Source organism: Hylobates moloch, unplaced genomic scaffold, assembly GCF_009828535.3.
Source record: "Hylobates moloch isolate HMO894 unplaced genomic scaffold, HMol_V3 SCAFFOLD_16, whole genome shotgun sequence".
In the NCBI taxonomy this organism is placed as follows: domain Eukaryota; kingdom Metazoa; phylum Chordata; class Mammalia; order Primates; family Hylobatidae; genus Hylobates; species Hylobates moloch.
Window position 1 is genome coordinate 14,082,484 of NW_026652291.1, and position 14,883 is coordinate 14,097,366.

The following is a 14,883-nucleotide window of genomic DNA, read 5'->3' on the forward strand; positions in this document are numbered from 1 at the left end:
AGTAGAAACGGAGTTTCTATGTGTTAGCCAGGATGGTCTTGAACTCCTGGCCTCGTGATCTGCCTGCCTCGGTCTCCCAAAGTGTTGGGATTACAGGCGTGAGCCCACCGTGCTCAGCTGCGTTTCCGTGTTTTAGTGCATTGTTTCCTATTCTCTGAAAAAAAAAAAAAATCTTTGAAATAGGTTGAAATTTTCCCCAAAATATCAGTCTCACATTAACAAGCGGCAGGTTGAAACAAAGATACTCTCCTATGCCTTGGATCCCAAAGGACCCCAAATCCTTTGTTTTTCCTGAATTTGACAATAATATTAATTCCCAATTTTTTTTCTTTTTTTTTTAGATGGAGTCTCACTCTGTCACCCAGGCTGGAGTGCAGTGGCGCAATCTCAGCTCACTACAACCTCCGCCCCCAGAGTTCAAGTGATTCTCCTGCCTCAGCCTCCTGAGTAGATGGGATTACAGGTGCACGCCACCATACCTGGCTAATTTTTGTATTTTTAGTAGAAATGAGGTTTCATCATGTTGGTCAGGCTGGTCTCGAACTCCTGACCTTGTGATCTGCCCACCTTGACCTCCCAAAGTGCTGGGATTACAGGCGTGAGCCACCTCGCCTGGCCTAATTTCCAATATTTTAAGAATGTTCCAGCCCAGCATGGTGGCTCATGCCTGTAATCCTAGCATTTTGGGAGGCCGAGGCAGGAGGATCACTTCAGCTCAGGAGTTTGAGACCAGCCTGGGCAACATAGCAACCTCATCTCTACTAAGAATTAAAAAATTAAAAAAAAAATTATCTGGGCATGGTGGGGCCCACCTGTAGTCCCAGCTACTAAGAAGCCTGAGGCAGGAGGATCACTTGAGCCCAGGAGACTGAGGCTGCAGTGAGCTATGATTGCTCAGCCATTACACTTCTAGCCTGGGCAACAGAGAGAGACTCTGTCTCAAAAATAAATAAATAAATACATACATAAATACATAAATACATAAATAAATAAAAGAATGTTCCAAAATGTCAGATCTGTGACAGAATATAAAACTATCATAGAATATAGTATTTTGTGGCCAGCTATGGTGGCTCACACCTGTAATCCCAACACTCTGGGAGGCCGAGGCAGGCAGATCACCTGAGGTCAGGAGTTTGAGAACAGCCTGGCCAACATGGCGAAACCTTGTGTCTACTAAAAATACAAAAATTAGCTCAGCGTGGTAGTGAGCTGAGATAGCTTGACCCCTGGGAGACAGAGGTTGCAGTGAGCCAAGATTGCGCCACTGCACTCCAGCCTGGGTGACAGAGCAAGACTCAGTCTCGAAAAAAAAAAAAAATAGCCATTCCCTCTCTCCACCCCAAGTTGTAGGAACAATTTAAGCTCCTGCTGCTATCAGGTGAAGTAGAAATGCCATTAGTTAACACTGCTGAGTCACTATTTTCTGAGGCGGTAGAAAATTCCTTTATCAGAAGAACACAAAATACTGCTTCTACCCAGGAAGCAATGTATTAAGCAATAGATACATTTATATCCAGAGATTAACAAGGAAAAACTTAAAAATAAAGAGTTAAGGCTCAGATGGATGGAGTGAAAGCCAAGGGTGTTCTGGAAGGATGGGATTGGGACTCTGTGTAGTGGTCAGTGGAGGGTCTGTGCATTTGCTCCTTGAAGCTTATGCCCCAGCCCGACGGAGACTTCGGGGAAACAATTTTTATTAAAGCAGGGGTAGCGGAATGGGGCAGGAGATCAGGAAGAGACAGTGATTATGTATCTCTATAAAGCTTTATGGCTTCCACAATCTTTTTACATGCATCACCTTGAGCTTTAATATTGTCTTGTCAAGTCATATGGGGAAAATGGTCTTATCTTGATTTTGCAGATAAAGTGACTTCTAGGAGGAAACTTGTCCAGGCCACCCGGTCCTTTGAAGCCTTCCAACCTTGCTACACCTGGGGCACCATCCAGTTTGCCTGCCCCATTGCCTCCTAGGGAACAAGGGAGCTGAGTTAGATCCTTTTAATCCTGGTGGCGTAGTCAAGCCAAGGCATGGTAGCAGATACATCAATGATTATGAACCAACACAGCAGCTAACTGACCTCAAAGCAAACATTCCTGACATGGCTGTGGCCCAGGGCCTTGTCAATGTCCCCAGGGGAAAATTCCCTAGTCAGGATGGGAAAAGTCTCACAACTGTCAGAAGGCATTTGTCCACTGTATTTCTTAGTGTGAGAGAATAAGCTTACTCCATAAATGTTTTTTTTTGTTTTTTTTTTGAGACAGTGTCTTGCTCTGTCACCCAGGCTGGAGTGCAATGGTGCAATAGCAGCTCACTGCAACCTTCACCTCCCAGGTTCGAGTGATTCTCAGCCTCCAGAGTAGCTGGGATCACAGGTGTGCACCACCACACTCAGCTAATTTTTCTATTTTTTTTTTTTTTTTTTTTTGGCCAGGCTGGTCTTGAACTCTTGGGCTGAAGTGATCCACCCACTTAGGCCTCCCAAAGTGCCGTGATTACAGGTGTGAGGCACTGCACCTGGCCTCAATAAATAACTTTAAAGGTCCCTCATCCCTGTCTTTCCAAAAAAAATTGGAAAAACAGATTTGGCCGCATCTGCATCCCTTACTTTTCAGAAGAGAGGCTTCCAAGCGAAGAGCGGTGTGTGTACACATCATACCTATTTTTGAACTAACTTACATTATGAGCAATTAAGGAACTTTTTTTAAATAAAAGATTTTTAGCCGGGCGCGGTGGCTCACGCCTGTAATCCCAGCACTTTGGGAGGCCGAGGCAGGCGGATCACGAGGTCAGGAGATAGAGACCATCCTGGCTAATACGGCGAAACCCCGTCTCTACTAAAAAATACAAAAAATTAGCCGGGCGTGGAGGCGGGCCCCTGTAGTCCCAGCTACTCTGGAGGCTGAGGCAGGAGAATGGCGTGAACCCGGCAGGCGGAGCTTGCAGTGAGCAGAGATCACGCCACTGCACTCCAGCCTGGGTGATAGAGCGAGACTCTGTCTCAAAAAAAAAAGAAAAGAAAAAAAGATTTTTTCAGATAAAATTAATATTTCCATAATTAGGATACACACATAATTAGCAAACACACATTCTTGAGTCCATTATTTAAGGTTCATTCTATAAACGACTTCCATGAATATTAGAGATCCTGAATGTCATCTGAATATTTGTCTACACACTTGGGCAGCTTCTGTAGCCTTTTCTTTGTAGAAATGCCAGTTTTTCTGAATTCTTCCTTTTCCTTCAGGTATTGCACTTTGCATTATTCATAAAAGGCTGGGTCATTATAGTGAGCTGTTAGACATTCTTTCAATGCAGAATCTTCTTTCCAGCATTTTACTACCATAAGGATCCCAGAGTTCTTGCAACATTTGGTACAATCTTGAACTTGTCAGAAGACCTCTCTCTGGCCTTTTCTCTCATTATTTTAGGGATCAAAACATCTTTTTCGACAGGTCTGAGATGCTGCTCCAAAAACCTGCAGTGTCTTCCCATTGTTTTTGGTATAAAAATCAAACTCCTTGAAATGGTTTACAGGACATTTCATGATTCACAACTGAAACTCCTCCACAGCGATGGCACACCTCCTCTTTGATCTCAATTCTTCTTTCTTGTGGTCTTTGCTTAAACCACTGTTCTTCAAATTTCACAGAGCAACCATCAGAGTTGTTAAATTAATCCGCGGGGTCGAGTGCCATCGCGGCGGGCGGAGAAGCAACTAAGGAACTCTTCTAATGAACTTCTGGTGCACAACAAAACCATGTAGTCTCGAAATTTTAGTTCCTCCGCAGTCCCCCATTGTGTTTTATGCTACCCTGCCTTCCACAGTCTCTAGGGACCCCTAACCGCTCTCAGGCCATAATCTCACAACCCTCCCCAGCCCAACGGGTTCCGCCAGCGCTGGTCTGTAATACCACTAGCCACCAGCAGATGCCGCAGCCCCAACACTGCACAGAGCCAACTTTCAAAATTACCACCGAGCCTGTCGGCAGCCATTTAGTGCCTGCTGTATACTTGCCAAGCGCTACGCAGGGCGCTTCGGGTCAAACATGCACCAGTTGGCCCAGCTGGGAAATGCGGCGATCGTTAAGGTTAAATTAGTAAAATGGTCTACAGTGCTTTGAACAATGACCGGCTGGTGGTGTGAAATTATTACCAGGCCGAGACCAGCCTGGAGCCGGCTCCTGCCTCGTGCCGTCCCGCACGGAGGTCCTGCCCCCGGGCTTGCCTTCCAGCCAGTTGGGGCCTTTGCCCTTTTTCCTGTCGCCTGCCACTAAGCTGCTGCTAGGAACCCCGGCTGGAATTTAGCTCGCCTCCGGCAAAGTGGTGGGGGCGGGCCCGGGTCGGAGAGGCCACATCACCTGCTTCCTGCAGGAACTTTTAGAAGGCAGGCAGCCCGGAACATGGCACGGTGGGGCACGGTAGGGCGCGAGGGGCCGCGCCCCTAAGGCCTAAACTCAACATAAAGTTTCTTCTTTGCCCTCCAGCCCGGCCCCAGGGTCGGGGGTTTGCGGGGCCTCTTGGCTGTACCTGGGGCTGCACCTGCCAGGAGTCTGGAAAGGCGCAGGGCCGAGCTCCCCAAGCCCAGAGCGGGCGGCGGCCTGCGGGCGACCTTGGAGGGCAGAGCAACCTCGGAGGGCAGGGCGTCCCCGCTCCCGGCACGCACCAGTGCCCGCGCGCCCCAGCTCGCACGTGGCGCTCGGGCCCCGGCTGCAGGCGCACGCGCGCAGGGATGCGCCACGTGCTGGGGCCCCACACGCGGGGAGGCTGCGCTCGGCGAGGGTGCGCAGTCCCACGGGCGGGGAGCCGGGCCCCGCGATCCACCCGCCGCGGGCCACCAGTCCCCTCCCAGCGCCCCGCGTATCCGCGTCCCGCGCCCGGGCTCCCGGGCTGGCACCGCGAGGCGGCGCGCCGGTCGCCCAGGGCCGCCGAGGGGCGGGGCCGCCCGCATTGTTCCTCCCCGAGCGGCGGGCCCTCCCCTTCCCCCAGACCCGGGCGGGGCGCGGGGCCGCCGAAGCCGCGGAACGTGGGCTCGCGCGCCCCGCCTTTGTCTCCCGGGCGCGAGCCGCCGCAGCCCCGCGCCCGCTGCTAGCTGCGGAGCCGTTTTGTGCCACGGCGCGGGGGAACGGGGGCGCGGGGGAACGGGGACGCGGGGCGGGGGGCGCGGAGCCGGCGGGCGCAGCCTCAGCATGGACGTGACAGTCTCGGAGCTCCTGGAGCTCTTCCTGCAGAGCCCGCTGGTGACCTGGGTGAGTGCGCCTGGCTCCCCGCCCCTTTGTTGGTGGACCGGCTCCTCTCTAGCCTGGCGAGGGGACGCCGCAGACCCTACCCGGCCGGGGCCCCGGGTGGCTACGGGGCGCGAGGAACGCAGCAAGTGGCTCCTGGCCGGGGTTGGGGCCACGTCCTGGAGTCCGGAGCTTTGTAACTCTAGAGCCGGCGTCCGCGTTGTGCGTCCTGCGTGGGACCCCGCCGCGCTTTCGGCCGGGCCAGGAGCCGGGCGGGTACACCTGTTCCCGCTAGGACTCTAGACTGGCGGCCTCGGGGCGGACCGGGTCTCCTGTCCCTGGGGTTTAGCCACTCCCGAAAAGGACCCCATTCTTCCCAACTAAATATCTCATGTAGTTTTTCTGAATCCCTGAGACCAGCCAGTGGATGGCAGTGACGGGTGGGGAACGGGGGGGCGCCGAATGGGAACGTGAACAGACTGGGGTGGGCGCACTGATTTACATTGGATTTGAGACATGAGACATTTATTGAAAAGTCCTTTTTATTTTTGTCGCTCTGGAACGCGGGAGAAAAGTGGCGAGGAAGTTTTTCCTCCTGTCTCGTGTCTGTTGCCCGGCGCGGGGAGGGGAGAGAGGCCCTAGGAGAAGGCCGGGCTTGGTGCCTGCTGAAGGGTGGTGTGGGCGTGGGTGACCCCCTTCTGCTCACACTGACCCGGCCAGTCTCTGCCTGGGAGAGCTTTGGACCGTTTGTGCGCATGGGGTGACTTCCTGTCTTTCTCTCCTTGTCCCCCTCCCCGCAGGTGAAAACTTTTGGCCCGTTTGGGAGCGGCAACCAGGACAACCTGACTATGTACATGGATTTAGTGGACGGCATCTTTTTGAACCAAATCATGCTGCAAATGTAAGTTGCCTTCTTCTCGGAGGAAGGAAAGAATGGTGCGTTAGAAAGTTTGAGAGTAGAAATGGAGTGGAAGGTTGCATGGCGGGGTGTGTGTGGGGTGGGGGGTAGTTCCCTGAAGGTGGAGACGCTGCTATCTCAGTATTAACGTGCCTATTGGACATTCGTAGGTGTTTGAAGAACTCCAGGACAGTGTGTCGGGCAGTTGGTTTGATGAAGGAAATTTGGAATTGAATGACTGTCATTTACGTGGTGTAGATAGTGCAATTGACTTCGAACTCAAGGACTTAATTGTGGTTTGAGCAATGAAATGAAAAAGTCCCTTTTTGGAGGGCAAGGAACTGTAACGGAGAGTGTCTGGTTACAGGAAGTGTCGGGGTGGGCCCAGGCATCCAAGGGTTACTGTAAAGTTTCATTTTAGATGAGGCTGCCTGTGTTTCTGAGCTCCTTTACATTTCATCTTCCTTTTTCAGTTGCCCCAGAGCAAGTGCAATTGGTTAAGTCCCACTGTATGGACTGAGTTTAAAGTCACAGTGTTAGGAGGGGTCCAGGGAGTCAGAGGCCATGGTGCTGTTTGTTTGGAAGCATGCAGCCTGAACAGGGTCTCCGTAGAAGTTACTCTTGCCAGCGAGTACATCTGACCACATCCTTTCCTTTCCTGTTGCTGAGCTCTGCACGGCCTGATTGACAGCTTGCCACAATGTAGGTGTTGGCTTCTACCTTTGCATTCTGTTTTTAACTCAGAAACTGCAGGGAACATTGGAACTGAGTGTCAGGATGATTCACAGGCACTTGAAGCAAAATAAAGCATCCTAATATTCTCTGTGGATCAGCCTGGTGTGCGCACCTATTCACCTACGACTGAGCGAGTTGTCATACTGGAGCATAAATCTATTAGCTAATGAGAGATAGCTTCGTTTGTGGCTCACAAAGGCAGAGGAGCAGTTTGCTTTGGCATATCCAGAAAGTGGCTTATATAGATTGCCTTAAACAGCCTGTTTAGAAAAACATAATTCAAGAACCGTGCTCTTTTTTTTTTTGGAGACGGAGTTTCACTCTTGTTGCCCAGGCTGGAGTGCAATGGCGTGATCTCAGCTCACCACAACCTCCGCCTCCTGGGTTCAAGCGATCCTCCTACCTCAGCCTCCCAAGTAGCTGGGATTGCAGGCATGTGCCACCACGCCTGGCTAATTTTGTATTTTTAGTAGAGATGGGGTTTCTCCATGTTAGGCTGGTCTGGAACTCCCGACCTCAGGTGATCCACCCGCCTTAGCCTCCCAAAGTGCTGGGATTACAGGCATGAGCCACTGGGGTGCCCGGCCTCCTTTTGTTTTAATAAGTCATTTGATGTCATGCTGTTTAATGGTTTTTGCTTTTTTTTTTAGGTTCACAGCTGTGGGTGTAGGAAAAAAGTCACTACCAATCTTACCAATCTTCAGTGTCTGATTAGATTCAAAAACATAAATCTGTTGCCAGCTTTGACAGCACTTCTTAGATAACTTTGTTGAAACTGAGTTTTCCGGGAGCTGTCTCGTGGCATATTCGAGTTCTGGCCACTCTCCCCTCATTCTGTTAGACCCTGAAAATTACTGGATTCCATTGGCGCAATGACCGGTGAAACTTCAACCTGTCCTTACCCAAGCCCAAGACTGTTTAATTAAAAAAACCAGCAGTATCCCCAGCCTTTTCATTCAGCTCCTACACCCAGGCAGAGGGGGGAACAAAAGCACTGGGACTGTTTCTCTTTCTTCCCTGACCTTTGGAATTCCTGAAGCGTTTCCCACTTGCTTGTAAATCAGGAAAGCCTGTTGGACCGTTCCTTTGAGAAACGCCAGCTCATCACTTGTTCTCATTTGGCCCGTGGCTAAATTCGGCTGGGGTAGGGGGGGCGGTGGGAGGGCTTCTCCCATTCCCTGGGCAATTTTAGATGTTCTCTCTGTGATATGCCAAGGTAATCATTCCAGAAGTGGGAACTGGTAAATTGTAGCTCTTAAGACTTCAAGAAGTGCTTCTGGGTCCCTCTGGATGGGTTGGGCACAGAGGAAGGGAGCGTGGGGAGGCTGAATGGCTGGCTTTCCAGAATGAGGAAAGAGAAGAGAGAGTGGGTGGGCATGGTTTCCTGCGTGGGTGATCAGAATCACCCAGTTCCAGGTGATAGAAGTCAGAATAGTGTTTTTGCGTCTGGAAGTGGTGAGGATTGACTGGAAAGGACCCAGGGGAACCTTTTCAGGGTAGTTGAAATGTCCTGCAGAGTGGCTGGAGTATATTTCATTTTCCAAAACAACTCAAATTATAACTTTATGCATTTCATGCTATGTAAAATTACCTCAACTAAACCATGAACCCTGGCCCGTATCGGACAGCCTACATAGCCAGCTGGGATTCAAACCCTTGGCCTCCCTCTTACCAGCAGTGTGACACTGGGCACGTCGCTCAGTGCCTTAGTTTCCTCATCTGTAAAATGGGACATAAAGTACCTTCCTTAAGAGATAGTTGTGAGGACAGAATGAAACCGTGTGTTAACATTTAGCTATTTGCCTATGTAGGTGCCATCTTAATCCAGAAAGGATTTGAGGCACCAAGTAAAAGTTCTTTTTTTTCTGGCCTACCTTTTCCCCCACATTCTTCGATCCTTGGATTACCCCACAGTTCTCAGCCCTTAGCCCTCTACCAGTGAGGTCTAGGGCAACATTGGACCCTGGGACCCAAGTCCTAGGCCCGCATTTAGACTGTACTGCACTTAAGCCTCTGTTTTCACTTCTACCAAATGGCAACATGTCACTAGCCAGCAGGTAAGGGGTAAGCCTGTTCTGCCTCATCTCCCATGCCAGTAGTTCCTAGACTGTGCTATTTGCCTGTTTTGATTCCTTCCCCCCAAGTTCGTAGGACCTGAGGAAATCGCGTCGAGCAGTACTGCTAACAGAGCTCAGATAAGAGGCTGTTACCTAACACCTGGGAGCCTTGTGGAGGTTGGCTGGGGGTCACGTGACTGCACCTGGCCATTGTCTCCGGCAACCGGAGAAGGCTGTTAGTAGTCTCTTGGCCCTAGTCTCCTGGTGACATCAGCACCTGGAAGCAGGGAAGCCCCACAGGTTCAGCTTTCTGGGGAGGCCCAGGGCTAGGAGAATTCATGAATGAAACTGAGGCTTCGAGAGGCCTGGATGGAGAGGCCTGGGAATGCCTGCTCAATCAATAGCTCCTCTGTCAACACGGTGTCTCGGGTACCTACCAGCATCCAAGAGAAAACAAAGTTTGCTCTGGTTAACTTTGGACACATTTTTCATTCTCTTGTAGGAAAATTATTTAAGAGCCTTAACCCTAGCATCAGGCAGACAAGTTCACATCCCCACTCTGCCACTTCCTAGTGTTATTATGTTGGGCAAATGACTGAAACTCTCTAAGCCTTGATTTCCTGATCTGTAATAAGGGTATTTTACCAATTAAGGGTAGGTTTAAATAAAACTATGTATATAGAAAAAGCCTAACATATATCTATCATTGTGCAGATGAGGCCCAGATCTGAGTTTGTGTGTGTACATACGTACGTGTACCCATGCCTTTAGTGCTGTACATCTGTACTTGTGAGAGTAAACCATCCGATTTGACGCCGTGGCTGAAGTTGGAACTTGGTACTAGGGCTGAGAGCTCGTGCCCTTTAAGTTCAACCGTATTTGTTCGGGCTCCTTTGTGACCCCTGGTGCTAGCTGCAAAATTCAGGATACTGTGTTAATTATTCATAGGTTAGAAACATCCTCGGGGAAATAGGAGAGTTTCTTTACTTCCCAAAAAGCATTTGAAGGATAACTTTTCCCCCAGTGCACTTGAAGGAGAGTTTGTGTTTCCCTTTTGCAGATGTAGAAGCTTAGGATAAAAGGTGAAATTTTACTTGTTGGTTGAATGAATTTGTATTGGCGCAAAAATCTTGGGAAAAAACAATTTTTACTTATGAACTTCAGTAATTTCCATCTTTTGGCTGCAGTATATGACACATGGGGGTTTGAGTCCTTAAAAATTACACAAACAGGCTGGGCGCGGTGGCTCATGCCTGTAAGCCCAGCACTTTGGGAAGCCGGGGTGGGCAGATCACAAGGTCAGGAGATCAAGACCATCCTGGCTAACACAGTGAAACCCCGTCTCTACTAAAAATACAAAAAAATTAGCCGGGCGTGGTGGCGGGTGCCTTGTAGTCCCAGCTACTGAGGAGGCTGAGGCGGGAGAATGGTGTGAACCCGGGAGGTGGAGCTCGCAGTGAGCCGAGATCATGCCACTGCACTCCAGCCTGGGCGACAGAGCCAGACTCCATCTCAAAAAAAAAAAAAAAAAAAAAAAAAAAATACACAATTTATGTTCATCCTAGGAGAATAGGAACATATACAGATGAGCAAAATAGAACTTGCCCATGATTTTACCATGTGGAGGTAACAATGTCAATATTCTAGTGCCTTCCGAATGTTATCTATGATATATATTAATACGTGTCCTTAATGTATTAATATTTTTATACAAATATGGACTCCTGTTATTGTTTTTTAGCATGGGTCCCTATTTGTATAAAAATACACTGAACATGTATAAAAACATTTAGCATGTTTTTTAACGTGTGATAAATTAGGGACATCTCTCAGTGTCAATACATAGTTTCTTGATTTAGCTTTAAATTTAGGAAGTTTTTGGAATATGACCAAAAGTTGGGGGCTGGCTTTCCCAAAGGAGGGGGACGAGGTTACTCTAAGCCTAAATTATAACTCTTTTTAAAATTCTAGCAAGAGATGGTTTCCTTTCTTCTTCTTCTTCTTTTTTTTTTTTTTTTTGTTGTTGAGATGGAGTCTTGCTCTGTTGCACAGGCTGGAGTGTAGTGGCTTGATCTCAGCTCACTGCAACCGCTGCCTCCCAGGTTCAGGTGATTCTCCTGACTCAGCCTCCTGATTAGCTGGGATTACAGGCGCGTGCCACCATGTCTGGCTAATTTTTGTATTTTTAGTAGAGACAGGGTTTCACCATGTTGGCCAGGCTGGTCTCGAACTCCTGACCTCAAGTGATCCTCTCACCTTGGCCTCCCAAAGTGCTGGGATTATAGGCATGAGCCATCGTGCCCGGCCAGTTTCTCTTTTTGTAGTTGGAAGTTTTTATGAAAAGGAATCCCTGGGGGCCCACACTTTAGACTTGGAACTCTTGGAACTCTCCAAGTTCCGACCAGCTACCATGTTTGTATCCTGTCCTCTGAGATCCCGATACTAGAGTGTCGGTCTTTTATGTGTTAGGACTATCATGTAAAGATGATTGTTGTTCTGAATGACAACTTCTGGGGAAGTGCAATTGTTTAACAGTTATAATAACATCTTCCTGTGGTACAGAAGCAAGTACAGTCCAAGTTTGCTAATGCAGATGTGGGCCATGGAACCATATAGCCTTTGAAGGCCGGAATGATCATGTAGCCATTTTGCAGATGAGCACACTGAAGCCCAGTGAACTTTGGCTAGGCTTGGGACCTGGACTAGAACCCATGTCTCCTGACTCCCATTTCCTACAGCATGGAAAGGTGGGAGTTACGGAGGTGCTGGGCAGAGTGGAGATTGAGATGTGCCTGTCTTAACTGTAGTTGAGGCTTTTGTTTTGATTAGTGTCCTGATAGCCTCTCTTTACCCAGAGAGGCTTAGTTAAAGGAGGGAGTACTAATAATCACGGTAAGTAGCTTAATTACTCATACAGTAAATGTCAGGGTTCTTTTAGAGTGTTGTTTCAGTGAGCTATTTCTTGCAAGAACTGGAGAGAACAATAGCAGGGATGATCAGAAGCTTCTGTGCTGTGATGTGAGGGGACTCCCAGGTTCCCGACCCTGAGTGTATGTTATGCCTTTGCACGTGCTGGAGATGTCCACGATGTATACTGAGGCTTTCGGCTCCTGGCACTCCTGGGGTGGTCCCGTCTGACTTCAGTGAAAGATGGGACTACAATGACAAAGACGAAAGAAAGAAGAAACAAAAGACAAAACAGAAAAAGCGCTGCATGTTCTCTGAGTTCTGCTATTTTAAGAAGTGCATTTGTCACTGTGAAATTGATTTTCATCTTTTAAGGTATCTACAGTAAAGGGAGGAGAATTGTACCTTTAAGATAAATTACTTTATGCTGCCAGGAATACTTCTGCAGCTAAAAATGCCTTTGCAGTTTAAATTCTGAATGCCTCTTCTTTTCCTGAATTAATTTCCACAGAACTCTTAACCTTTATTTTCTCAGTTATGCATAACTCCAAGAGAAACATGTAACATGTAAATGACTTGGCCACACTCCATCACTGTACTTCCAGAAACATTTGAAATGATTTCGATTTGTAGGGTTTTTTTTTCCTTTGTCAATTTTCTACTAATTATTGGCTTTGAATGAGCCAGATGGCATTGAGATTGATTTCCTTAACTCTCCACACTAACCCCCAAGAGGCTCAGCACCTTCATCACGGGGTCTGGATGACAGAAGAAACTGTGAAGACAGGCCTTCCTTTGAATTAGCCATCCTTTGCGGTGTCTTGGGACCGTCAGGCCTTTGTTATGAAAAGCAGCTCACAGTCTGTGGAAGGGTGGAAGCGAACTCAGTAATGCTGTGTGCTCTCGTCTCATGGGAAATGTTTTCTGACACTGAGCATTTTGAGAAATGTCCTGTATATAGATGAGGGAGGGACATGATACATCACTTGATGTAGATTTCTAGTTTCATCACAACCAGACCCAACTTTTGCCTGAGGTTGGAAAATAAATGACACTTTGGGGATTTCCCACATGATTTAATTGTGTCTCTCAGCATTTCTTACAGGGTGCATTGTACACCATAGAGTGTCATAGATTGATTATGCCAGTTTCTCAAGATAGGATTTTTGTCCCTGGAATTTGTAAATCACAGGGAGGGCTAGCCCAAGACCAATTCGCATGACAGAGGGAGACCTGTGTTTAATGGAACGTTATGATTTTATTGGTGCATTAAGTCAGAAAATGTACCATTTTGGCCTGGCACAGTGGCTCACACCTGTAATCCCAGCACTTTGGGAGGCCGAGGCGGGTGGATCACTTGAGGTCAAGAGTTCGAGACCAGCCTGGCGAACATGGTGAAACCCTGTCTTTACTAAAAATACAAAAATTAGCCAGGCGTGGTAGCACACACCAATCCCAGCTACTCTGGAGGCTGAGGTGAGAGAATCGCTGGAACCCAGGAGGTGAAGGTTGCAGTGAGCTGAGATCATGCCACTGCCCTCCAGCCTGGGCGAAAGAGCAAGACTCCATCTCAAAAAAAAAAAGTACCATTTTAGGCCGGGCACAGTGGCTCACACCTGTGCTTTGGGAGTCTGATGCAGGAAGATGGCTTGAGGAGTTCGAGACCAGCCTGAGCAACATAGTGAGACCCTGTCTCTATAAAAAATAAAAAAAATTAGCTGGGCCTGTAGTCCTAGCTGCCTGGGAGGCTGAGACGGGAAGATCCCTTGAGCTCAGGAGTTCGAGGCTGTAGTGATCTGTGATAGTGCCACTGCACGCCAGACTGGGTGACAGAGTGAGACCTGTCTCTATTTAAAAAAAAAAAAAAACTACCATTTTTCTCCTGTCTTTCTTGATATTTCACATATTTTTCTTTGTTCAGCTTTTAATTCTTCTAATCTTGAAATATATTTGGCAGGGTTGGTTTTATACAATATAACATTTGGGGTCTGCACTGATACGTGGTTGTTTTTTGTGGGTGCTAGGAACGGTGGGAATGGAAACAGCACTGACTGAGGGCCTGCGGTGGGCCAGGTGCTCGGGTCAGGGAGCAGAAAGGCGATGTGGCCCACCTGAGGTCCTGGCTTAGCAGTGGCAGGATTGGGATTTGACTGGAACCACAACTGCCGCAGCACAGCCTCATGGTCACCTGGGGACTGGAGGACAAGATGCTGGGTCGTGGCTGGGAAAGGCAGTGTGGCAGCTGCTGGGAGATGCAATTTCCATTCTCGTGTTTCTTCCCCTAGAGATCCCAGGCCCACAAATCAACGCATCAATAAGCACGTCAACAATGATGTGAACCTTCGCATTCAGAATTTGACCATCTTGGTGAGAAACATTAAGACCTACTACCAGGTAAGGGCAGTTCTGCTGTCAGGAATTCTTATGTGTGTCCATCAGTATCGTCACTGTCAACAGTTTTCCCACAGGAGGCCGGGAGGAAACGGTGCTTACGTTTAGGCCTCTACTTGTTGACAGTTGGTCTGCTTTCATGTGAACCCTTTGTTGGGGCATGTGTGAGGATGAGATGGTGCATTGATTTCCTTTGTTTGGTGAATGTTCTTTGAGCTGTGTGTAGCATCGTGCTATATGCTGTGAAGGTCCCAGAGAGGAGCCTCGGTTTGCAGCCTCTGCCCCGAGAATGCAGTTGAGTGGGGACTGTCTGGAATGGGCTTCCCGAAGGTAACCCTGATGTGGTTGTCCCCAGCCCCTGGCTCAGTGGCTCTTTATACAGGAGCCATTCAAGGGTTGAGGGAGAGGAGGAACCACTGGAGGGTTATGAAGATGGGACCAAGAACGTAATTAACCCACCTCTAGCTGCAAGCAGGAGTACTGGGCTTAGGGAGCATCTGTCTTTCAAGTGTTTACCGCATCTGATCTGTGTGGTCAATGGGACAGGCAAAGCCAGCCTGATGGAGACTTGCTTTTTAATACCCCAGGCTGGGCGTCGTGGCTCATGCCTGTGATGCCAGCACTTTGGGAGGTCGAGGTGGGCGGATCGCAAGGTCAAGAGATCAAGAC

At 48.7% G+C, this 14,883-nt stretch overlaps 1 protein-coding gene and 1 pseudogene across 7 annotated transcripts in view; one reads left to right on the plus strand and one right to left on the minus strand.

The window, feature by feature from the left end:
• Positions 1-3,140: 3,140 nt before the first annotated feature.
• LOC116484643 (COX assembly mitochondrial protein homolog) lies at positions 3,141-3,699 on the minus strand (annotated as a pseudogene).
• Positions 3,700-5,044: 1,345 nt separating this feature from the next.
• Positions 5,045-14,883, plus strand: part of CCDC88C (coiled-coil domain containing 88C) — a 146,117-nt gene continuing 136,278 nt past the window's right edge. For 4 of the 7 annotated variants that reach the window (XR_009210227.1, XM_058429434.1, XM_058429432.1 and 1 more), the window contains exons 1-3: positions 5,152-5,250; positions 6,027-6,127; positions 14,109-14,217. Coding sequence is in view for 6 of the 7 variants with exons in the window: in XM_058429434.1 (XP_058285417.1) it covers positions 5,191-5,250; positions 6,027-6,127; positions 14,109-14,217 (270 nt within the window). In the remaining variant the exon portion in view is untranslated. Of the gene's footprint in view, positions 5,251-5,426; positions 5,449-5,576; positions 5,667-6,026; positions 6,128-14,108; positions 14,218-14,883 lie in introns of those variants that run through there. The other 3 variants (XM_032179522.2, XM_032179524.2, XM_058429433.1) reach the window with 3 other exon arrangements.